The 23,857-nt window shown below is 43.5% G+C and overlaps 3 protein-coding genes across 3 annotated transcripts in view; all 3 read left to right on the top strand.

Moving 5' to 3' along the window:
• The first annotated feature begins 2,993 nt into the window (after positions 1-2,993).
• On the top strand, positions 2,994-10,588 carry LOC118785555 (transmembrane protein 237A-like). Its single transcript, XM_036540305.1, has 13 exons — positions 2,994-3,039; positions 4,381-4,412; positions 5,657-5,670; positions 6,228-6,299; positions 6,595-6,735; positions 7,240-7,363; positions 7,486-7,643; positions 7,933-8,056; positions 8,395-8,586; positions 8,867-8,940; positions 9,543-9,630; positions 9,869-9,990; positions 10,521-10,588. Exons 1-13 carry the CDS (start codon positions 3,022-3,024, stop codon positions 10,586-10,588), a joined length of 1,227 nt encoding a protein of 408 aa, XP_036396198.1. The 5' UTR covers positions 2,994-3,021.
• Positions 10,589-12,176: 1,588 nt separating this feature from the next.
• Positions 12,177-19,930, top strand: LOC118785554 (cytochrome P450 20A1). Its single transcript, XM_036540304.1, has 13 exons — positions 12,177-12,400; positions 12,979-13,028; positions 13,131-13,297; positions 13,905-14,050; positions 15,316-15,483; positions 15,607-15,685; positions 15,888-16,003; positions 16,314-16,368; positions 16,583-16,703; positions 16,858-16,969; positions 18,340-18,404; positions 18,589-18,678; positions 19,272-19,930. Exons 1-13 carry the CDS (start codon positions 12,329-12,331, stop codon positions 19,420-19,422), a joined length of 1,392 nt encoding a protein of 463 aa, XP_036396197.1. The 5' UTR covers positions 12,177-12,328; the 3' UTR covers positions 19,423-19,930.
• A 1,406-nt stretch (positions 19,931-21,336) lies between these two features.
• Positions 21,337-23,857, top strand: part of LOC118785949 (abl interactor 2-like) — a 43,719-nt gene continuing 41,198 nt past the window's right edge. The window contains 1 exon segment of the mRNA XM_036540906.1: positions 21,337-21,520. Coding sequence (XP_036396799.1) covers positions 21,404-21,520 — 117 coding nt within the window. The 5' untranslated portion in view covers positions 21,337-21,403.

Below are 23,857 nucleotides of genomic sequence, written 5' to 3'. Positions count from 1 at the left end.
TCTGGTGATGCACCCACTTGAGTGAAAGCTCGGTTCATGAAAAAAACCCACATGTTGCAACCTCTTGGCTGTTGTGTTTTTTCGATATAGGTCTTCCTTGCCTCTTCTTCACGTGTTATGCCCTAAGTGACATCACCTGTGGTGAATTTGCTGTCCTCAGGATAGCAAACTTTTTTGACAGTTGACAGAGCTGGTGACCTGATATCGGTAGCGTAAACAGCATGCATGTTAGAGGCGGTAGAGCAAACCAGAATGACGATTTCTGCTGTTTCCCTGTCATCTGTTCAGCCCGACCCTCTGAAACATCAGCTTGTTTTTTTAGTGCCTGGCAAAGTGACAGGCTGCACAGGATCTCTGAACTCCTCACAGTACTGTGGCAGCACACTCAGTATAGCAGATTTTCCCCCTGCTTTATGGAGATCAGCATAAAATCGTGTTAAATCGGAATGTGTAGGTGATGATTGTCAGTACTTCGGCCCCCTAGCTGTTGTTTTGGTGTTCTCCCTGTCTGTCAATGTGGTCCATGTGCTTTCGTTTACTGTTCCCATGTGTTCCAGCCCTGCCCCGCTCTCCGCCCTGTCCCCGCCCACCTGATTTCCTGATCACCTCCTCCTGCCTGCCTGCTCACCTGCATCCCATCTTGTTACCCCAGCACTATATCTTCCCTGCTTGTCGCTGTCTTGTAGCCAGTTCATTGCAGTGGTTTTTATTTATTTATTTATTTAATTAATTTTTTTGCCTGTCTCGGTCCCTATGGTATATTCTGTTTTGGAGTTTCCTGTGCTGACCTTGCCTGTTCCTCGACTTCGTCTCTGTCTGCCGTTTTGCCCTGTTTGCCTGATCTGCCTGTCTGCCTGGTCCTGACCATCGTCTGCCTTGTTTATGACCCCGGCCCCTCGTCTGCCCCGCTTCGGACTGCTTCCTTGGTTTTGACCCCACCTGTTCTGACATTCTGTACCTGCCCTGTGACTTCAATAAAACCACTTAGAACCTGAGTACGTCTGGTCTGCATTTCAGTCCGTGCCCGTGCCCTGACAATGATGTAGTGATCTTTCTGGCACTAGTCTCCAAGCCAGCCCTGTTGTCCAGAAGACGGTTCAGTGATTTTTGCCTGGTAGCAGCAGAAGTGTAATGAATCTTATGGCCCACCTCACCATGCACTTTCTTCACATTACTTGGTAGGATCCAGTATGCAGGTTTTTCTGTGACTATCCTCATTTCCCTGCACCGGATAGTCGCTTCCACTTTGAAAAGCAGGGCCCCAATGTGATTGCATGTCTCAGCAACACCAGCCATGCATGTACAGTGGGCTGAGGGAACTTCACCAGTGGAGTTGATGACAACGCAAGCCTTCAGAGGAACCTCGCTGAGGCGCTGTGAGTGCATGACCTGTTGCACGACAGAAATGTAATTGACAAATCATGTAACAAATGAATCAGAGATGAGTAACAGCAGGGACCCTGCATACAAACCTAAAGGATCCTCTTTTTATGCACACACTGTAGGACTAACCTGTAAAATCATGTCTCCATCCATTTCTACTCGACATAACCAAATACTAAATTTATCTGCCCACTGCAAGTAGAAACGCCTGTGTTTTTTAACAAGGTCCAAGATTATAGCTAATCTTTTTTTTTTATTAATATTGCGACTGATCAAACTCACTGCCTGTGACTCAATAAAACTATCACATTGCTGAATGTTTTTGAAAGTTTTGTATTTTGTTTGGTTTAATAATTGGGCCAAAAAAAGGAGTGCCCCCTTACCTTTGCGAGTATAACTGTGCTCTCGCAGGTTGCTGGCTTGTTAATTAGCAGATCTTGCAGTCAGAACTGTTCATGAGCTTCTAGGGATTTATGACTTTTAAACTCACGCAAAGTGTATGCACTCAGTCCAAAAGAGATAATTTACAATGTCCAGGTATGTGAGTGGAGGTAGTGCATCGGGGTCTGTAATCCAGTCTTGGGCTGGGTGGATCTGTGTTATTTATCATTATTAGTTTGTCCAAATACCGCTGCTTGGCATTGCGATTTAATTTCTCACGGTAGGGTTCCTTTTCTTTCTCTTTCCCCTTCTCTATTTCTTCTCTTCTCCATCAGATTTGAATGATTTAAACAACTTTTTAGCCAAACAAAACAAAAGGTATGCAGGTAACCACCGTAGCAGGCACAGTTAAACAGTTAAGCACAAGCCCCCTGTCCGAACATGCAACACGGCATGACGTATGCGTGACGTATCTTCACTTTCTCTATTCAGACCACAATCTTGACTGCCTGGTTTCTGACCATTACCTCACCTGATACTGGTAAAAGCTCAGTGGTGAAACCTGGTGGCGGTTTCATAACTGAGGTCAAAAAGCCTGGTTTTGCAGCATCACATACTCACTGAAAATGCAACACTTTGAGGTGGCATAAGATTATGTGGTCTGTGTCTGTTGATCCACCTCTTTTTTTACCACCACACTACATCACTGGTCAGATGAGGTGAGAACGTGGGCCTGCCGGCTAATCTGTAATATTTAGATAACTGGATCTTGTGTAAAGTAGTGGTCAAAGTTTAATCAGATGTGGAAGCGTGGTTGAGGTTTATTTAGCTAGTGAACCTGGGCAGATTATTAGATGACCACACTGAAATAGTCATTGGAAACTTGGCCAGGACATAGGGGAATACCTTATATTGTTGTGATGACGTCACAGGATCTTAAATGACAACAGTGAGTCAAGCCCTTGGTCTTGTATGAAAGAAGGATACTGACATTGGGTTGCTGCATCAGCAACTGCCAGTCTGGAGTTTGGCTCTTGATTCCTCATGTCATTGCCCAGACGCTCCTTTCATGCCCGCTTAGGCTTCTTCACTTTTTGTATTTAGTTCCTGTCCTCCGGGCTTCTTTGTGACCGGGGCCTTGGTAATCCTGTCCTTGGCATCCTGTATTTTTGTGCAGGGATTTAGCCTGGGATTAGGCCAGTCCCCTCCCTGCAGTGACACGGCCGTATCTTTAGCCATCCTCAGATTTCCTGAGGAATGGGGAGAAAGCAAGCGGTGAGTCTGACACGCCACGTATGTGTAGGGGTAATATGGGACCCTTTCTGCTCAAGGAATGCTTGGGGTTTGGATAGGCCTGTGGGGACAGTGGCAAGTTGATTGTGTACATGTTTTATTTAACCAGGTGGCATTACTGTAATTCTGTTGCTGCATGCTGTTGTGCTATACGCATGTTATCTTGTCCTGCAACTCACTTAACTACCTGTGGTTGGACACTTAAAAATACAACCCTTTATAAAAAAAATAAAACAAAATTATATCAAGAATAATCTTTGACATGTACCTCATCCTGCTGACTTTTTGTGGAATTCTGTTGGAATTGTATTCTATTAAGTTACACTGTTGACATCCTAGGGGGCACGGAAATTCATTTCATGGCCCAGTGCCTTTATTTTTCATTTATTCATTTTGTTTAATAATAATGAAAACAAGCATTTTATTGGGGTTGATGAAAGATTTCACAGACCAGTAAATACTCTTTAAAGATGAATACAAATACTGTTGATATCTACAGCTTAATTGGGTGAGAAATAAAAAAATTTAATTGGATGTGTAGGCTATGTATTGATTTCTTTATCACATCAGTCATCATAGCTGGTGATGAGGGAGTGGGGTGTGTTTAGAATCTGGCACTGGTTGGGTTCTGATGGGAATGTCAATTATATGCATGATATATAGGGATAACATTATGAGTGTTCTGATTAAAAGGCAATAGTGAGGTTTTGCTGCAGTGTTTCCTTGGACACACTTGTGTCTTGCGGCTGTAAACATGTATAATCCTTGTCATTTATTTGCTATGTATACATACATGTGACATACAACATCACTTCTTGCATGCTATCCATATACCACTGGATAGGCTGCACACTGTCCCAAAGATTTGCACATGCAGCCTCGCGATAGCAGGGCCAGTTCCCTAAACAGAATTCCACACTGCTGCCTTTTGAGAGAGGTGACAGCAGATTGTGGGTTTGGCTTCTGACGGGGTGGGAGCTCGTTTCATCCCACCTTCACACAGTCTCTCCCCAGGGTCGCCGCACCTGTCTGGCCTCATCCTCTCAGCAGGTCCTTTCCACATTGCCAATTCATAGCCTTTTTCCTGCCCAACTGAGTGTCACAGCGTACACTTTAATTTGGTTCTGTATTCTGACAGAAAAGGGGTCTTTTATTTGCAGTTGGTTCCACAGAGTGAGCCTCTGTTCCTCATGAGTTTGTAACTTGATTGTGAGTTGTTTGTAGCTCAGTGTTTAGTTCATTACCCTACGTGTGCCGTGCAGAAGTATACGCATTTGAATCTTAATCTTGTGTCTTTGTTTGTGTCTCCCTATGTTCTTACAGCGTGGACCGCGTGCTCTCCCCCCCATGCCAAGGTGAATCTTTTTTCTTATGGAAATGACTGGGTGTGGTTGTTGTAAATAATGATGCACATACTACAGATAGAACCCAGCTGAGCAGTCGTTTGTGCCAGCAACTTACTCTTTCGATTGATCCCCCCTTAGTGCTGATTAGGAGTCAATGTGTTAAAGAAGCACGTTGTCAGCCAGGAGTCAGTGTGTTAAAGAAGGCACTTTGTTCTAGGAGTCAGTGTGCTATAGCAGTAGCAGCACACTGTGTGCCAGGAGTGCATTAAAGCAGGTGGCTTTCTGTAGCTCAGGATTTGCCTGAAGGAATATTGTGTGCAACTGTAACTAACAGGTTATAGAGGCATTATGATAAGATTTCCATTATGAATTCTTGACACCAAGTTTCCAAGTTTCCTGATTGCTAACCTGGCAGTAATTGGGCAAAGATGATGTACATGTTTTCTGAATTGTGACAGAGAGAAAATCTTTAAATGTCTCAGCTTGCTCTGATGCTAAATACATTAGTATATGAGACTGAATGTATTTTAAGTCCGCTTTAGCAGGTAGCTAACTTTAGCAACAAAATTGGATTTCAACAGAGAAAATGCCATTCCTGCTATGGAATGTTGACTGTGGAATTGTGATGGACAAGGGAGAATTCCTTGACAGTTCGATCATTATACTGTCTTATCAGCTGACAGGTTTTGTGGTTAAGACCACAGTACAACAGGCTGAATTGTAGAAAACTGGCTGACATAGAATGAGATTGTACAGAACAGGGTTGTCACAACAACTTGATCATGTTCTAAGTATTCACTAGCACTGCCCTAATTGCCCTGTCTCTCCAGTGTGAATTGCTACTAAGAGATTGTTTGTTGGAAGGATTTTACATCCTCTGTGTATGTTATTGGATTCCCGTTCATAAATAGTGGAGATGCAGACACTTCTATGACAGTTGGTTATGTGAGGTAGAGGAGGAGTTAGCGCCTCTGAACCGGATTAGCATGTAATCCATTCATCTTAAAGCTCCTCACCCGGAGGGCTATATCAAGCAAGCTGTTAGCTATCATGTGGGTGTGAGTTCCGTTGTGGACATCACAGCCAACCAACAGAATATGACGGCTTATCCTTCACACTAGAGAGTTCCACGAGACAGGAGACAAATTTAGAGAAACAGTTGGAGGTAACATGTGACATTGGTGTTGTGTCTGAAGTAACCATTTACATTTTTCTTTTCTCTGCCTCGCTTTCGTGCGTGTGAACACATGAAGTCAAGACACAGGAGGTGAGTGTTTTACTGTCACTGTGGGTAAACTCTATGGTAATGGCGCCCTGAAGTTTGGGGTCTGCATTAGATGTCTTTTCCTTATCAGGCATCACCAGTGTCAGGTAGTGATGTTGTTCTCTCTGTGAATATAAGAACTTTAGAAAATCCTTCAATGCCATTTGTTTTCTGGGTCTATCTCAAGGGAGACCAGAGCATCTTGAGGCTGTAGTTCCATATGTCCATTTTCAATAACAACATTCTCCCGTAAAAGGGTGCATTGGCCAGAGCCAAACTACGCAGGCATAGGGCGTAAAAGTGACACAGTCGCACACAGATGGAATTAAGAGGCACCACTTGATCTAGACACCCCGTCTTTGGAGTGTAGGAGGAAACACATGTGGAGCAAATACTAATAAAATCAGTAACCTGCAGTTGGCTATATAGTCTCAAGGTGCATGAGGCATTATGATATGTGTAAAATCTTCGAGGAGTGAAAACTGCAACAGTTTCAACCATCTAAATTCTTTCAGCTCACCTATTGATTCATCTGTCATGTTTTTACCATGTTGGATTAGATGAAATGCCAGTTGCCAGAACCAAAAAGAGGAAGTCAAGAAAAGAGGCCAATGGAGTGGAAGGCCCAGAGGGTGAGTTTAAAAGGAACCAACCTCAAGTCAGCCACAGACTCCACACTAAGCACAAGACCAGACCCACACTAAAATCAGACCCCAGACCCAGACCACTGTCACATAAGGGTCTGAGTTTTCATTTTGGTAACCATCTCATTTTTTCCTGGAGACAATGATGAAACTGTGGTCTCATCCAAGACCCAGAGAAATGTTTGCCAGTTTTCATACAATTGTCTACTGTGTAGTGACTTTTTTTCAACTTAGTCCTATTATGTGTCGTGTAATATGTGAATTCATTGGTGTGTCTCTGCAGAGCCAGGGATGGAAATGAGTGGAATGGAGACAGGCGGGGTGGACAGTCACAGGCAGTCTGAGAGCAGGGAGCCCCTGACCCCTGAACCCCAGGATATGCCACTGCAAAGGAAGAAGAAGAAGAAGAAGGTGCAGCCTCCAGGTAACACTGCTGCCCCCTGCAGGAAGGAGGACAGGGAATGTTAAGCCATATTTTACATTTATATTTACATTTACATTTATTCATTTGGCAGACGCTTTTATCCAAAGCGACTTACATAGGTTACAATTCTTTACAATGTTATCCATTTATACAGCTGGATATTTACTGAGGCAACTGTGGGTTAAGTACCTTGCCCAAGGGTACAGCAGCAGTATCCCAGCGGGGATTGAACCGGCAACCTTTTTAAGACTACTTCACTCTCTCACTCTGCTTTATTTGTATTTCCGTGTGTATGGGTATGTGTACGGTTCTCTCATTTTTTTATCATTCAATAAATATCACAGGAGCAATAAAAATATCAAAACACAGAGGACAGCATGTAGAATCAGCTGGCATTGCACAGTAGACGTCATGCTGAAAAATGGTGCTAAAAATATGTAATACTAAAAATAAAGAGCTAAATCACCATTGTGCATTTGAAAAGTCTGCAGTGTTTTGTTGCAGTTTCTCCGGATTTGGGGGCTGACCAGGAGGGGGACCCCGTGCCGCCGCCGGACTTGGTGAATGGGGAGGGGGCCGAGCAGCACACAGATGTGGAGGAGGTGACCCGTAAAACCAAAAAGAAAAAGTGAGTCCTGGCATGAGCCAGCGGTACTGAAGGTCCAGTCTGTGGGGGGAAGCTGCGTCTTCAGTGCGTTCTATAAGAGGGCCTCGTATGAAGGACGAACGTCCCTCTCTCTCTCTCCACAGGAAGCCCAAGCCTGTGGAGATGCATTACACGAACGAGCTGAGCGTAGAGGACGAGGACATCGTCACAGACATGCAGCCACCCCCTCCCCAGCGGTCCCTGTTTTCTGCCCCGCCGGGAGCTAGCCAGCCTATGGAAAAAGTGTTCGTTGAGAGAAGCAGTGAGTATTACCCCCTGCAACTCTAACCCCCCCCCAAAAAAAATCTCAAAGCTCTGAGACTCTTGCATGCAGGAGAATGCTACCTGGTTCAGAGTTTTAATAGAAACTTCCCCGCTGTTCACTCTTGGGAGGAGCATGTGGTTACCTTGTGGTTACATGTGGTGTACATGTGGTGTACATGTGGTGTATTGGAGAGTGTAGTATTTTGTGTTGTTGCTGGGTGTAAATAGGTGTGTGGTATGTTGTGGTGCAGGTGAGTGCTGGTGACGGCGTGTGTGTCACTGTTTAGGGCGTTTCCATGCAGCCGACCGCTTGGAGATGGGCAAGGCTGGCAATCAGGCGGACGACTTCATGGAAATGAGACACTTGTGGACGACTCGGGACGTGGCCATGAGGGTGCACAGTGGGTTCAGGTGAGGGCAGGGGGCGGGAATGTTTCCCACATCAGAACTAACAGAACCATTACACAACTCTTAAAGGAAGTGGAAGAGACTGCCTCACAAACAAATATGAGCCATAGTGGGCATAACTGTAAAGAATACCCGATAGTTGTGTACATTCAGGTATTAGATATTTGCTCTTGAGAGGACGAAAAAATCACAAAACGTCTACATGAATGAGGACTAAGGTGTAAAACGTCATTTTGCCTTGTGTGCACATGTTGTGTGTGTGTGTGTGTGTGTGTGTGTGTGTGTGTGTGTGCGCGTGTGCATGCGTGCTCTGTGTGTATGTGTATATATCCTGTATGCAGGGTAGTCGGGCTGTTCTCTCACGGGTTCCTGGCGGGGTACGCCGTGTGGAACATCATTGTGGTGTACGTCCTGTCAGGAGAGGAGCTGTCCAATCTGTCCAACCTACTGCAGCAGTACCACCCTCTGGCCTACCCCGCCCAGTCACTGCTCTACCTGCTGCTCGCCATCAGCACCGTCTCTGCCTTCGACAGGTAGCGCACCTGTGTGGGAGCGTCACTGGTGTCATAAAAAGGGAGGGTCTTTTAAAAGTGAGGAAGTCTTTCTCTGTGTCTCATCTCTCTCTCTCTGTCAGCAGTGTAATATAAATGAGGTCTTCTCTCACTTCGTATACATACTTGTGGCTTTATTTGTTCCTGTTTTATTCATTCCTGTATTATTTTATGTATAGTCTTTATAGGTGATGTTAAGTGAAAGTCTAGATAAATTTGGTCTCTCGTATTCTCATATGCTCACATTCTCTCTCTCTCTCAGGGTAAATCTTGCTAAGGCCTCCATGGCTCTGAGGGGTTTCCTCACTCTGGACCCTGTGGCACTTGCTTCCTTCTGTGAGTGACAATAAGTCAATCATACTCATGCTAACTACGGACAAAAAATTGAAATCAACCAATGATACACAATATGACCAGCGCAAACAACAATATCAGCCAAAGTAAACTGGATTAATCTGCCTCACAGCAGTACATTTGGATAGTTTAAAGATGCATTGAATTTTGGAGAAATAAATGGAAGACAATGTATCCAAACAGTAAAAAATGTCCAGTGACAACTAACGGTATTCCACGCAAAATCGACTCAACATAAAAACATTACTTCAACAGTGCTTACTTCAACAGACCATCTGATATACTAACACGATCCGCAACTATGGTGGTTTATAATGAACTGAAATTCATACACAACATTTTTCAATGATTACAGGAACTGCCCCTACTCATGATCATATGCAAGTACTGAAAAGAAAAGATCTTGCTTAAACTTGCTGCTCCAATATAAAGGACACACAGATTGAACACCCCGCTTACTCACTTTCAAACAGCAGACTTTAGTACAGTGGCTTGGCTCACAGCAGTAGGTGAATAGGGTGTAGTCCAGTTATTGGTACAGAGGCATTAACACCCTGCTCTGCCCTCTCCCTGTCTCCCTGCAGTATACTTCACGGCTCTGATTCTGTCTCTCAGTCAGCAGATGACCAGTGACCGTATCCACCTCTACCCCACTGCCAACGAGAGCTTGTGGTGAGCATGCTGCGCTGTATCACTGATCTCAGTTCAGTTCAGATCACTGCACTGAGTTTTTGTTGACCTGTTTATCCATAGGGAGTGTCTGCAGGGTCACTGATATCAGGTCAGTTCAGACCACTGTATTCAGACCATGTTTTATGCACCTGTTGATCAAGAGGAAGTGTCTTTAGGGCTGGAACAGCCCCTTTGTGCATCTGCTATGAGTCTCAAAGTATTATGCCCACCCCCACAGGCCCCCTGGTTCCGAGCACCAGATCCTGCAACCCTGGATTGTGGTGAACCTGGTGGTTGCACTACTGGTCGGATTGGCCTGGGTCTTTGTCTCCACACGACCTGAGTTGGACTACACAGAAGGTGAGTGAGGATGCAGCAATCAGAGTCATATCAGTAACCATGGTAACAAAAGTGATAAAAGCAGGAAACTCAAGGCAACAATATTTCTGTTCTGCTATAAACCTGAGACCAGATGGGCTAATTGTACTCCTTTTCCACTGAAGAGCTGGAACCAAGCTAGCTCCTTATACCCCTTTGTACATTGTGACATCATGTGCTATCCCTAGTTATGGGTAATGTAATGTTATGCTGTACTAAGTCAGTCATCTTTGAGTAGCCTAGCTCCAGCTTCACAGTGGAAAAGGGCATGAGCTAGCAGAGAAACCTCAGCTGTCTGAGTTCATGACAGACATAGTTCTCAGAGAAAAACAAAGAGAATGTCTCATCACTGGCAGGCTGAGCAGTGATGGAGAGTTTTGAGTACATGTGTGTATGTGTGCATGTTGGGACATACTGTATGTGGGTGTATCAGATGGTGCACTGTAGGGCGTCAGATGCTGTAATCACACACACATACACACAAATGTTTGATCTCTCTCTTTCTCTCTCAGAGTTCCTAATGGCGATGGAGGTGGAGGAGTACCCAAGACTGGAAGAGAAGTCTGAAATCCCTTCTTGAGGGAGTTTTTGTGTTTGTGTTTGATAGATGACCTTTTATACTGCAGTTCATGTTTGCATGTAATTGTTTGTGTTTTTAAGAGATATATTTTTGTATTATGGATAACTGTGTGTGTATATATATATAGACCTTTTTAATTTACATGATGTAAAATGCATTTTTTTAAATACAGCATTTCACTCTGCATTCATTTGCATGAAAATATTATTGACCAATTTATTTATACAAGAACATGTGTCCTTTGTACATGTGTATGGCCTTGCACCACAATAGGAACATTTGAATAAGACTGGAGGCTACATGAAATAAAGACACTTGACAGCCAAGCACTGACAAAAACCAGTGCAAGGAGAAGCTTTTACAAGGGCACATCTAAGATTTCAGGGATGGGATGTTTCACGGTAAAACACCACATAAAAATCATGAATTTCAGAAAACAAGTAATGAACTTACTCTCTGTAGATGTGTAACACAGTTGTGAGCCAACATTTTAAGAAGCTGGACGAAAGCTTGACAGAAAGGTTCCACATTTATTGTCAACGTCCTCCAAATTATTTCTGGATCTCAGGTAATTCACCTGCTCCTCCTCCACAGAGCATAAAGAAGCATCAAGTTACAAATGTATCAAGGCAAAATTGAGGTGGTGTAGAAAAAAATGAAATCACAATTATGAAGACAATATATCTTGACACATTCAAGCAACCCTGTGGAAATGCCTAGCTGCTGCACATCATCAAATATTCAGTACTTTTCCATATTGTGTGACACAACTTTCTTCAAATTATACTAGCACAGCATAACAGTGACTGTACTGTTCAAGTAGTTGTCTGCATATCACCAAAATCAATTATAGTGGAATGCTCACGCCACGATTATTAGCATTATTTCAAACTGTCAACCCAACGTGACCTGACCCAACATCAGCCAAAAGAAGCCAAAACTATGACATTGTTAAGTTGATGGAAATTGTGTGTGTGTGTGTGTGGTTGGGGTGGCTGTTTCTTAATCTGTCAAATTGGTAGGAAATTTGTGAGAATTCAGCCAGCTTGGCTGAACCAGCCAAACCTGACCTGGCCACCTGCATGTGCCCACAGACAGCATTAAAGTCACTGCTGATGGCTTTGCAGCGCTTAAATACCGCTCCGTTACTGCAACCCAGTGGACGACTTTGGTATCATGTTTTTTACGTACTGGAATTCAGTCACGCTACGTCAGTAGCATGTGAAGTACAACAGTCGCACAATGTGTTTATCTAGCTAACGAACAATCGATGTTCTAATGATCTATCTCAACTAAGGACGTGACATTAGTTGAATTAATAACATCCGATTCCGTATCTAGTCTATTAAACAATCACGAGATGCGAAATTGCTGGAATGGAGAGGCATCGTCTTCAAGAATAATATATTTGCCGTACATAGGACTGGTACCTCTACATCAAAATATGTTGGGTGTATTTTGGACATTTAGCTGAAACTGAGTTTCTTTTTTCATTGATTTCATCACGAACGTCACGCGCACCATGATCTATGCGCTCAGAGATGCATTATTTTAGCCTCAGCATAGGCCAGTTAAATGATCACAGAACTGTGTAGACACATCCGCTGTAGGACGTGGTACGTGTACTGAGACCAGTGGATACGTAATGTCAGAAGTTCATCTAAGGGATCGCCCTTAACTCTAACTACAGCTAATGTGTCATATTTTACACAAAGCAAGTTGAAGAAAAAAGAAATAGACATGTTGGATTTTGCTATTTTTGCAGTAACATTTGTAATTATCCTTGTCGGCGCAGTCCTTTATTTGTACCCGGTAAGACAGTCAAAAGAAGATGCTGTAAAATCTAATTTCTAAGCATATGATACTTTAGCCAAAGCAAACAGTTCTTTCTAATGTCAGCGCGCATTTGATTATGCATCTTTCACATGTAGCAAGCTATCGACTATATGTAGCTAAGTTGGCTATCCAGTGGACAACTCCTTTAGCGAACTAGCCAGCTAGCATAGCAGTCATCATTCATGCAAAACCACAGACGACCATAAGAAGAATTCAGAAGTCAGAATCGGGACCTACTGAACCATATTTCTGTCATACATTAAACGAATACTCTCCTGTGAATGACTAACTAGGTAGCAGATCACAAACAGCTACAGAACACGAACCCGCTTGCCGTCTTGCTAGCTGCACCTTAAAATTACTGCCCTGAAATCTTAGTTTCAGAAATCGCACAGCGCTCTCATCATTGCAGGAGTTAAAAGTTAGACTATCTTAAATCCTTTGGAAGTGGCTGCATTGAGTGACCTGCAGTGGTATTTAACCTGTGGTTTTACCCTTCAGGTGTTTTTGCCTTTATATTTTGTGTCCTGTAAACTTTTTCTTTGTTAATGCAGTCATCAAGGAGAGCATCTGGAATCCCTGGCCTAAACCCCACAGAAGAGAAGTATGTGTTGCTTTCATTGGCTGTGTGACTGTCTGTGGTGTCCTCTCTCTGTTTGGCCTCTATGTAGCTATCCCTCTTGTCTGACCCTTTGTTATGATTCAGGGATGGGAACCTACCAGATATCGTGGACCGAGGCAGCCTGCATGAGTTCCTGGTTGGTCTACATGATCAGTTTGGCCCTGTGGCGTCATTCTGGTTCGGCCGCCGCCCAGTTGTCAGTCTGGGCTCTGTGGACCAGCTGAGGCAGCATATCAACCCCAACCGGACCAGTGAGTACCAGGGAAACAAGTGGTGGGTTACACATTGGATGAGTGAGGACCAGGGAAGGAATAGGTGGGTTACAGTTCAGGCCAGTGAGTGTCTAGATAGGTCTCCTCAAAAGCCTTCTGCTTTCAGAAATAGCAATGCCCCTTTGTACTGGAAAATGCCTCCTCATACATTTGAGAGACACACACACGGTGTAGCCTTTCATATGTGCACTGTTAGGTCTGATAACATATCAGGTGACAGCTGTGCTCTAAAGTGAGATAATGAATGCACAAAAACAGAGCAATCAAAATCAGTGGTTGACTCACCCGCTCAATCAGTACGCAGCAGTATGTTATCACATAAGGGACATGTGGGGTAGCAAGCAGTGCTCCTCCTAGCAATGCATGAATGCTTATCTCTGCTAAGTGCTTGGTTGTAGGTCGTCAATTGTAAGGCTGGATGAACGAGGCTGGTAAGTGAGGCTGTGCCCGGTTGCAAAATATGAGTCTTTATGTCTTTTTTTCCCCCACATTTCCGTTGTGGACCCTCTGCCTCTGTTTATTTCTCCTTCTGTCTGGCTCTTTGTTCCTCTCGCACACTCATTCTCCCCTCCCTCCCTCCCTGTAGCGGACTCCTTTGAGACGATGCTGAAGTCGTTGCTGGGATACCAGTCTGGGCAGGGTGGCGACGCGACCCAGACTTTGATGAGGAAGAAGGTGTGTGAGAGCGCCATCAATCAGACCCTGGAGAAGAACTTCCCTCTGTTGCAAAAGGTGTGCTGCCCCTCAGAACCATTGCCGAATGTGCAGAAATGTATTTTTGACTGGGCAGGTGGTGTTTGCTACTTGCTCTGTTCTGGTGCACTTACTCACTGTTAGGGAGAGACACTGAAATCTTCCTCCTCCTCGTGTAATCTAACAGGCTGGTTACTGAAGAGTGACTTCATCATAAAGTAATATAAGGAAATATATGCATATCAAAATGTTGTCCCATATGCATTGCAAGAATAAATTACTATCAATATCATAGGTATCCATGGTGAAAAGCACCAAGCAAAGTTTTTAAAGCTTAGAACAAAAGGTATTTTGGAATCCTTATGTGGTTATATAACCCTCATATAAAGCCCAGGATGCATTGGTTCACCTCTTTTCTCTGTATGAATTGTAAATATATTTTATATATATATATGTATATATATATATATATATATATATATATATATATATATATATACTTTTTTTTTTTTTTTTAAGTAGCGGGATATTTTACCTAAATGACCTTGTCGAAGGATACAACAGCAGTGTCCATTCCAAAATTTACAGCCTTTTGGGTACAAATATCAAGTTTGATCCTGGTGCCATAGCCACATCTCCACTCTTGGTATGCTACTTGCAATAGTCTAATCTTGCAAAGCGTGACATCTGCCTAAGGCAGCTACCCAGGTTATTCAGACTTTTATTTTGAATTGTTTTTTTTTAGAAGCAGGTGATTTAGGATCAGTGGTTAAAAGTAGGTGGAATAAGTCCATAGCAGGATTGAGGTTGGACAACAGAAGTGGAAAAGCTGCCACTCAGTCATAAATAAGGAACACCAGACAGGGAGTGATCTGTGAAGGTATCAGAGCACGAGTGAATCACTGATGTTGTTGTCCCTCTCCCAGCACCATAACTGAGTGTAATTTCTCTAAGAGCTGTCAGCTCCCACTGACCGTGAAATTAAGTCGTTAATGTCAAACTGTGAATTAATTATCCACGGGGAAAATATATACCAGACTCTGACTTGTTGCTTTGGAGGAGGAGGGCAAGTAGAATTGCTGAACTTGCACTCTTGTGAGGAAACGCTGGTCAGAGAGTGCTACAGAATTGCACTGAAACAGTAGCCCCTGATCAATACATTTATTGATAAGATAAATAACACCGTGATATGAAGGCACCTTTGTGTGCAATGTGATGTTAATTACCACAATGCATCTTACCTCTCTCTCCCTCTCCTCGTTTAACCCCTCCACCCCCCTCCTCTTTCGCTTCCTGCTGTTCAGCTGGCGGAGGAGCTGGTGCAGAAGTGGTCGTCATTTCCTCCATCCCAGCACACACCTCTCTGCGCCCACCTGCTGGGGCTGGCCATGAAGGCTGTCACGCAGCTGGCCATGGGCAGCCGCTTCCATGACGATGCCGCGGTCATTCGATTCCGCAAGAACCATGAGGTGGTAAGTAGGCCGTCCCCACCCTCATGCATGCGAGTGTGTGTATGTGTGTTCATAACTTTTTAGAGCTGCCGTGTGTGTTTCTGCACCGTTTTTCCCTCACCCTGTGCACCTCTGTCATGGCAGATCTGGTCGGAGATAGGGAGGGGCTACTTGGATGGATCTCTGGAGAAGAGCTCCACCCGCAAAAAGCACTATGAGGATGGTAAGCGAGCTATGCCAAGCAAAGGATAAGTGTCGCCCTCTTGAGGCAATGAGGCAAATCAGCCCTTCATTTGGGGAGTCATGGAAAGTCTGTGCCATGTGTGGTGACTGCAGTAAAGCCACATGCTAACTGGGAAAATATATCTGTGTGTGTGTGTGTGTGTGTGTGTGTGTGTGTGTGTACGTGTATGTGTGCTGTTCAGCGCTGTCTGAGATGGAGAGTGTTCTGAAGTCAGTGGCGAAAGAGAGGAAGGGAAGTAGCTCCAACCAGTCAACATTCATGGACTCTCTGCTGCAGGCTAGCCTTACGGAGAGACAGGTAACCTAACCCAGAAAAAGGTACACCATCTAGAGACAGGAGGGTGGCATCAGTGATGGAGACAACCTTACAGAAAGTAAGGTTGAAGTAATCTTACCTAGGGTAAGCTTCAAGTAAGCCTAGGTAACTAATCTTATCTAGGCTAACCTGAAGGAGAAGTAATCTTACCTAGAAAAAGATTAACCACTTACACTAAGTCATAGCTTACCTCTACAGTTACACTTACAAACAGATGAAATTAGTGTGTGATATATTTTTTTGCATTGTGATAGACTGATGTACTGAGAGTACCTGTGATGTGTTTCTGCAGGTGATGGAGGACAGTATGGTGTTCACTCTTGCAGGCTGTGTAATCACTGCCAATCGTGAGTAGCAGTTTAATTTCCCAATGCTTTTGGAGTTTATATGAAAATCTGTCCTTTCCTTGTGCATTTTTCAAACAAATTTGTCACTCTAAGAATGACCTCGGACACACACACACATATATATATATATATATATATATATATATATACAGCCATTTATTCTCTCTCCATGGGACCAGTAGCACTTTCGTTTGTAACACTTTGTCATACATAGTGTGCATCTGGGCAGTGCACTTCCTGTCCACCTCAGAGGAAGTGCAGGAGAAGCTTCACAAAGAGCTGCAGGATGTCCTGGGGGAGGAGCCTGTTTCCCTTGACAAGATCCCACAGCTCAGGTGACTTCTAAGACCTGCATCTTCTGGATCATACCTGAGGTTTTCCTCTGAATGTGACATTCCTTGAGATGGAGCAGATAACGAAATGGCTACTTGTCTGTTTTTTAAGTCTTGGCCTTTTTTTATTCTGTTCCAACTCTGTCTGGTGCTGCAGATACTGCCGGCAGGTGCTGAATGAGACAGTGCGGACGGCCAAGCTGACCCCCATTGCAGCCCGACTCCAAGAGGTGGAAGGGAGAGTTGACCAGCACATCATTCCAAAAGAGGTACTGTTACAACCCAGCTGCCCTGCTCCATAAAATAGTATTGAAAGGCAAAGGAAGTCCTCTCAAAATTCACTTTCCAAACTGAACTGGGTGGTGTCCTACAGCATGCATTTACCAGAAGTGCATTCACACAAACACCGTTTAAGATTAAACCAAGCCATTAGTGGTTTGACATTCTGGTTTTAAAATTGCTGAAAAATGAAGGTGATGGCAAAACTGAAAACGGAGAAGAAAGGAAACAAAGAAAATAAACTCAAAATGAGTCAACTAAAGAAATCAAAGAAACTACTTCAAATAAAACTTAGAAAACTGTGATTAAGGCAAACTAACCTGCAATAGTCTGTTATGAAATTAAACTAATTATATGACAGAAAACCAAACACCATGTCCCAGTGTGTACAGATAGGGGGTATGCCACTCTCTACTTACGACGAGACACAGGACAAGGGAATGGTTTTATCCTGAATTTGGTTTAGCTGTAGTCTACTTACTGACCATTTGAGTGCTGAAAAGTAAACAGTAGGCAACACAGTGATGCAATAAAAGAGTGCTTCCACATGTGGCTGTTACATTCTAATCATTTTATGATCTATCACTCAGGTGTGGAACAAATGACATGGATGTTAGAAGCATTGAACAGTTCCCAACACGTGATCACACTGCTTAGAATGATGTAATTCCTACCAAGTCACGCATTGGGCCTGCTCTCTCGTGTGTGAGAGCGTGATGTGGCTCGTTCCATCCCCACAGAGCTAGTGCTAAACTCCAGGGAATGCAAACTGGCAAATTGGTGTACCATAACAAGCGGTGTACACTTCCTCCTTTGAAGGTGTCAAAATAGTTGCCAACATCTCTGCTAAGGAGTATTTTACACCTTTAGGAAATGTTGCATTTTGAACTTTGGAATAGTGCTTGTCTAGTTTGCATTTTGGTAATGTCAGACAACTTCTTTAGTACAACCTGGATTTATTTTGATAACAGTATTGTCAAGGGAATGCATTTTAAACACATATTAATACTGACTTTTAGAGAATAAGTACTCATGATACGTGAGTAACTGTTTTTATTGAAAGCTTTTTTGTGGAGATACTACCTATCTAGGAAACTGATGCAGTGAAAAAATGTATACGCAAATGTGTATGTACACCAGTTTGTTTGAATTTTTACACGCATTTGTAATAGTGTGATAGTGTGTGTGTGCGTGTGTGTGTGCCCCCTCATGATGAAGATTATGGGGAGGTTTGAATGGTGGAAGAAAGGGAATTCTGTATGTGGGTGGGGTGGGGTATGAGGACTGGCATTTGGAACACTAGATGCACTCCCCATGTTCACTGAATTATGTGCAAATGTGTGATGTTCATGTGTTTCAGACCCTTGTGATCTATGCCTTGGGAGTGGTGCTGCAAGATGCAGAAACATGGACCCTTCCTTATAGGTTTGTGTGTGTGTGTGTGTGTGTGTGTGTGTGCGCGCGCGTGTGTGTGTGTATTTGTAATAGTACAAAGAATCATCTGATCATAGGGATGGCACTTTTTTTATAGTGCATACCACTTGGCACTTAGTTCAGTGGATCATATTTGAGTTGCTTTGCTCCTTATCTCAGCCTGCTCTGTTTGCAGGTTTGACCCAGATCGATTTGAGGATGAGGCTGCCAAGAAGAGCTTCGCCCTGCTCGGATTCTCAGGGAACCAGGCCTGCCCTGAGCTTAGGTGAAGAGAGAGTGTGTGTGTGTGTGTGTGTGTGTGTGTGTGTGTGTGTCCACAGGCGTAGTGTGATGTTTCTATTTTAAATGTTGTGTCGGATCAGTACAGCATACTTGCTGTCTGTAAACGTTAAAAGGCCTCTTTTCCATTAGACAAAAGCATTCCTCTCTGTCCAGCCCCAGGCTGTCTGTGTTATATTCCATTCCCACACTGAAGTGTTGAGAGTGCCTGGGCACTGTGTATGTGCTTTATTAGCAAAGGCTGGACTGGCTCTCTTCTGCGTTCATAGACAAAAAGGGGTTTCGGATTAACTGTTCCATCTGCTGCCTTGACAGATTTTATTTTGAAGATGAAGGATTTGCAGTCATAATTAAAGATTTATCAGCATCGCCCATCAAAGAGACTTTTAGTAAAGCAAACCGTGGAGAGAATGAAAGATGAGCTGATAACATCAAAGCTAGCAAAAATCACCTTAAATTGCGGCTAAAGTCATTTTGTGTATATCAGCATTAAAAAACTTAGGAGCCTCCCAGTGAATCTGTTCAAACAGTTCAAACAAGTGTAGTGTCTGTAACCCTGTGTCTTCATCTCTCCCCAAGGTTCGCCTACACAGTGGCCACTGTCCTCCTCAGCTCTTTGGTGCGCAAACTAAAGCTCCACCAGGTAGAGAGCCAGGTGGTGGAGGCCAGGTATGAGCTGGTGTCCACCCCCAAAGACGACACTTGGATCACTCTTACGAAGAGGAGTTAAGGCTGCACCGCTCCTGGCTTCACCTTCGCAGGAAGAACTCACTCACCTGTAACACCTGTGTCAGATCATGGGCACGGCCATATCTCCGAACCCACGTGGCCTGCTGTTAGTACCAGACACTGACCTGACGTAGCCCAACATGAAGTTGATTTTAGCCTCTATTTCAGGGTAGGTATAAGGGCCAGTCAGCTTCGGTTCTTGAAAACTGCAAGGCTCTTGCAGTTTTATTCAGATTTATTTGAGCTCTTGCCTAAACAATAACAGACAAGCAACTAAACCTGAATGTGAATTCAGAATCACCAGCCTCGCTTTGCTGCACAGGCAGGATGTGGATGTCTTTACCTGTGTGACATCGTCTTCATGGAAGCAGACCTCTGTACTGACGGTTTCAGCTGCACTTGGAATTTTAAACTCACTGCTTCAGCCTCCAGAATTGTGGATGGAACAGTTCTTAAATTCCTCTCACCTCCCACTTTTGAAATAATGGGAAAATGACATTTACAAGTAAATTTTTATAAATAAAAACCGTTTATCTGCATATCTGTTCTGCTTGACATTTGTTAAAGACATACACTGGGATACCTGCACATTTGCTTGTAATAGTATTTTACAACTTTACTGTTGACATTCACTTTGCATCATCTTGTGTATGTGGGATTTATAGGATGATGTTAAGGGAATTCTCCTTTATTTAGTCTTTGACATTTTAATGTCAGCTTTGACATGTCATTCCTGTGAAACTTGGTGAAGCAAATGGATGCATCCATTTGGTCTGGCTCAGCTTCAAGGTCACCCCTTGTCAAGAGTTAGTGTGAGCACCATATCCACAGATGGGGATGTAACTTGGAGGTGTGTCCAACATAGTGTCAAGCGAAAGGACAATAAACAATCTGGATGCAGGACCCCCTTCATTTTTGTGCAGAGTCCTCTCCTAGTTTCTGTGTGTAATCAATATGTAATCAGAAGTGCGCGGTTTTCAAATGTTGGATTCCGGCGACCCTATGGTGAAACCCACGGTGAACATTTAGAATTTTGGTACCCTCTTGTGTCCATTTACAGTTACTGCCAAGTTCCCTTGAACTTCTGCAGTGCGATTGGTAGTTTGGACTTTACCAAACTTAACCGTACGACTTGCTTCGTAAGAGAAGATGGTTTATGTCATCGTGTAGTCGTCAGATAATGTGCATCAAGCACATTACATTGCGTCTGCTCACCAGTTTCACTCACTGCTGTGTATTTAAAACACGAAAGCGAAGTAAAACAGCCGCACGCTCTTTTCAAAATCCCAACAGTGTGTCTATTAATTGTTGAATTCTGTGAACTAGATGTTGTCACCTCTTATCATAGTATCAAAAATAAACCACACTTGGGAACTTGAACATTGTCTGAATATTTACATCATTATCGTTCTCTTATGCGTTACACAGCACCAAAGCAATGGTGCGTATACCTCTGAGGCTGTTTCAAAATGACAGTAAATTAGGTAAAGTTAACTCTACTTCAATAGCTCTGTAAACGGGGAACACAAATAACAGATACATTCTCACAGTTATTGACAGGCTTATTCAAAGCATAACTTGGCTTGCAACTAATTCAAAGAAGCGTTTGACAAAACGGATACGATCCCTGAGTCAGTGGGATTTGGCGATGGGATTGACGCTACCTAGCCAGATGATTTTTTTTTTCCTTCTTTTAAAATTTTAAAACGACCCCCCTTCGATTCATGTAGCTGCAGAAATCCATAATCCTATCATTGTAAAAGCGAAGCTATCTGATTTTTTTTTTTTTTTTTTTTGCCGTGTATGAGCTTTGCTTTTATAGTCGCGATAATGAGTTTGCTGTGTGTTCGCTTGGCGCGTCGTATCCCCCCCCCCCCACCTCTACCGAAACGTTGGCACGTAGGAGGGAGAGGAAGTAGAATTCCCAGCCGTTTCCTGCGCGAGAGCAGCGCTCGCGCATCACTTCGGTGAAAGATGTAAAGATGGCGGAGCTGCAGATGCTGTTGGAAGAGGAGATTCCGGCAGGTCGGAGAGCGCTGCTGGACAGTTTCACCAACCTCGAGCGAGTCGCGGATTACTGCGAAAACAACTACATCCAGGTAACGGGACCGACGATGTCGAAAGCCCCCTTTTTTTCTGGCGACGCGGCGGCGGCGGCGTACGTCGCGCTTCGTGAGTGGCAAAAAAAGCTGGAGGGGGGGAGGTTGTTGGTGGTTTTCGTTTTTCGCCGTGCGTGCGTGTGTGTGTGGTTGATCCGGGTTCCTGCCGTACGGTGCTTGGGTGTTTTACGCGGCGGTGTTGCCGACGCTTTTGCAGCGGGATGCTGCGCTAACCCCCGTCCTTGCGGTTATATATTTGTGTTCAGTTGCTGTACTTTCCGCTGTAAAATTGCAGTTTGTTGCATCTCCGCCTCTTGCACAAGATAACGTTCGCTGCGGACGGTGCGGTTATGGCTGAAAACCTACGCGATAGGATTTGCGGGTGAAAAAAAATTTCCCCGGGATGCCGTGTCACTGGGTCGATGAGGCTCTCACGAATAATCACCCAAACTGGACACATTTCTCACTGTTACTCTGTCGTACCATGATAACTAGCTGGTAAATACTGATGATGCGTTGCTAAATTACACGGCCACATCATAGTCAGCTAGATGCTCGTATTTTGAAATTCGAGCTACATGCTAGTTAGCTGGCTACCTTGGAATTAACCAGGGGAAAGAACTGGGGGCGTGTGGAAGCGCTAGCAAGTTCACGGTAGCCATCAGTAGCGTTAGCTTTGTACTAAGCCAACTATCGCCTGGAAGCTGTTTTCCTTCCATCGCCCATTAAAAGTGCTGATTTTCATGTGAAATGCCTTCGTGGCGTGCAGATCTGAAGCACAAATCACTATTTTAAATAGAATAGAAATAGAAATTTAAATAGAATCTACTGTTTCCTATGATGGCCATGTAGCTATATGCGTCTAGTAGTAGTGTTCCAACTGAGTGCCACTACAGGGATCTGTATGCGGGTCATGGATCACGATTTAGCTAGCTAAATAAAGGGGGTGTGTTGCTGAGCAATATGTGCTCATACAGGTGCATCAAAGCTACACAGCAGATTTGAGTTGAGACCCAAGCTTTTGCTTGGCTAGATATATTGAGTGCAGTGACTAAATAAGTGTATTGTTAGTGAACTCGCTACGCTGCATACATGTTTCAGTTCTTATATTTTCAATGTATGAAGTGCCAACTTGCCTTGTTGATCGACGAGTGTTGTAGGTATCTACTTACGCACGTCCTAAAATGTGTGTAGTACGTGAAATTGAGCTTCAAGTTCAACATGCACCAAGAGGCATCTTCCTCTGGCAGTTAGTCTTTTTCCGGACTATGTGGACCTGTGGCAATCATCTGTGGCCCTTATTTGTAATTAGACTGTTGTAAAAATGTAAAAATACCTCTTTTCTGGATTGTAATTTTGGGTATGACATTGATATGAATGGCATGTACGTGTGTGCTTAGACAAGCACACCACAGAGTGTTTAGATATATGTGTATCTGTCCTGTCTTTCTGTTTTTCCTTTTGTGTCTGTGTGTGAGAGAGAGATATTGTAAAATCACTTAAACTGCACAGAGCAATAGAATTTTATATGTTTCACAGATAACTGCAGATATTGTGCTTAACAAATCAGAACACAAAATTATTTACACCCCCACAGTCGGTATAATTATTCTTTGAATTTAATGTGTGAAGAGATGCTTGCTCTAGTCTGAAAGCCCTGACCAGGTGGGCTTTTTGACAAAAGTACACTTAACCTGGATTGTTTCAGTAAATACCCGACTGTGCTGGACCCTGGATTAAGTCATCTGCCGGGCAAATGAATAATTTAATGAGTACAAACTGAATGTATTATAGTTTAAGAAAATGAAGGTGAAGCTTAGCAGTGCAGTTTTTAGTGGTGTTGCTATGCAGGGACAGAATGCACATGCTCCGGGTATCTCAGGTAGTGCAGTGTTAGTAATGCAGGAAAATAATCACAAATTACAAAGGCAAGCCATTATAATCTTGGAAGTAAAATCTAGATCACTGTGCAATGCCTATTCTAAATTAACTTGTCAAAATAAAATGTCTGAATGTGTTCAGTATTTCTCTGTTTTAAAACAGCTGAAATTTTGAAAATATTTTTTTAGGGGATTTTGTGTGGATAAGTGGAAAAATTTATATATAGATTTGGATAAAACGTGGTGAAATTGTTGCCTATTGGATGCAGAAGAAATGCTTCCATTTTAGGGCTGCACTCACAGCTGTTTGGGGGGTTTGCACGTGACTGGCTGGCACTTGTTAAGTCATTCATGTGATAGTTGTGATATAGGACCGTGACGTGGGTATAGTTGTGACTGACTGGCTAATGTGTCAGTGTGTATACATTCTGTTCGTTTCAGGAAAACTCCAATTCAA

Source organism: Megalops cyprinoides, chromosome 11, assembly GCF_013368585.1.
Source record: "Megalops cyprinoides isolate fMegCyp1 chromosome 11, fMegCyp1.pri, whole genome shotgun sequence".
In the NCBI taxonomy this organism is placed as follows: Eukaryota; Metazoa; Chordata; class Actinopteri; order Elopiformes; family Megalopidae; genus Megalops; species Megalops cyprinoides.
Note: the sequence above shows the minus strand (reverse complement) of the source record. Positions and strands in the feature narration are given on the sequence as shown.

Bases quoted from the DNA above. Each gene is read 5' to 3' on its own strand.
- LOC118785554 (XM_036540304.1), top strand. From the start codon at position 12,329: ATGTTGGATTTTGCTATTTTTGCAGTAACATTTGTAATTATCCTTGTC. The intron at 12,401-12,978 runs GTAAGACAGTCA...TTGTTAATGCAG, and splicing joins CAGTCCTTTATTTGTACCCG to TCATCAAGGAGAGCATCTGG. The intron at 16,369-16,582 runs GTGAGTAGCAGT...TGTCATACATAG, and splicing joins CTGTGTAATCACTGCCAATC to TGTGCATCTGGGCAGTGCAC.
- LOC118785555 (XM_036540305.1), top strand. The intron at 6,736-7,239 runs GTAACACTGCTG...GTTTTGTTGCAG, and splicing joins GAAGAAGGTGCAGCCTCCAG to TTTCTCCGGATTTGGGGGCT. The intron at 9,631-9,868 runs GTGAGCATGCTG...CCACCCCCACAG, and splicing joins ACTGCCAACGAGAGCTTGTG to GCCCCCTGGTTCCGAGCACC.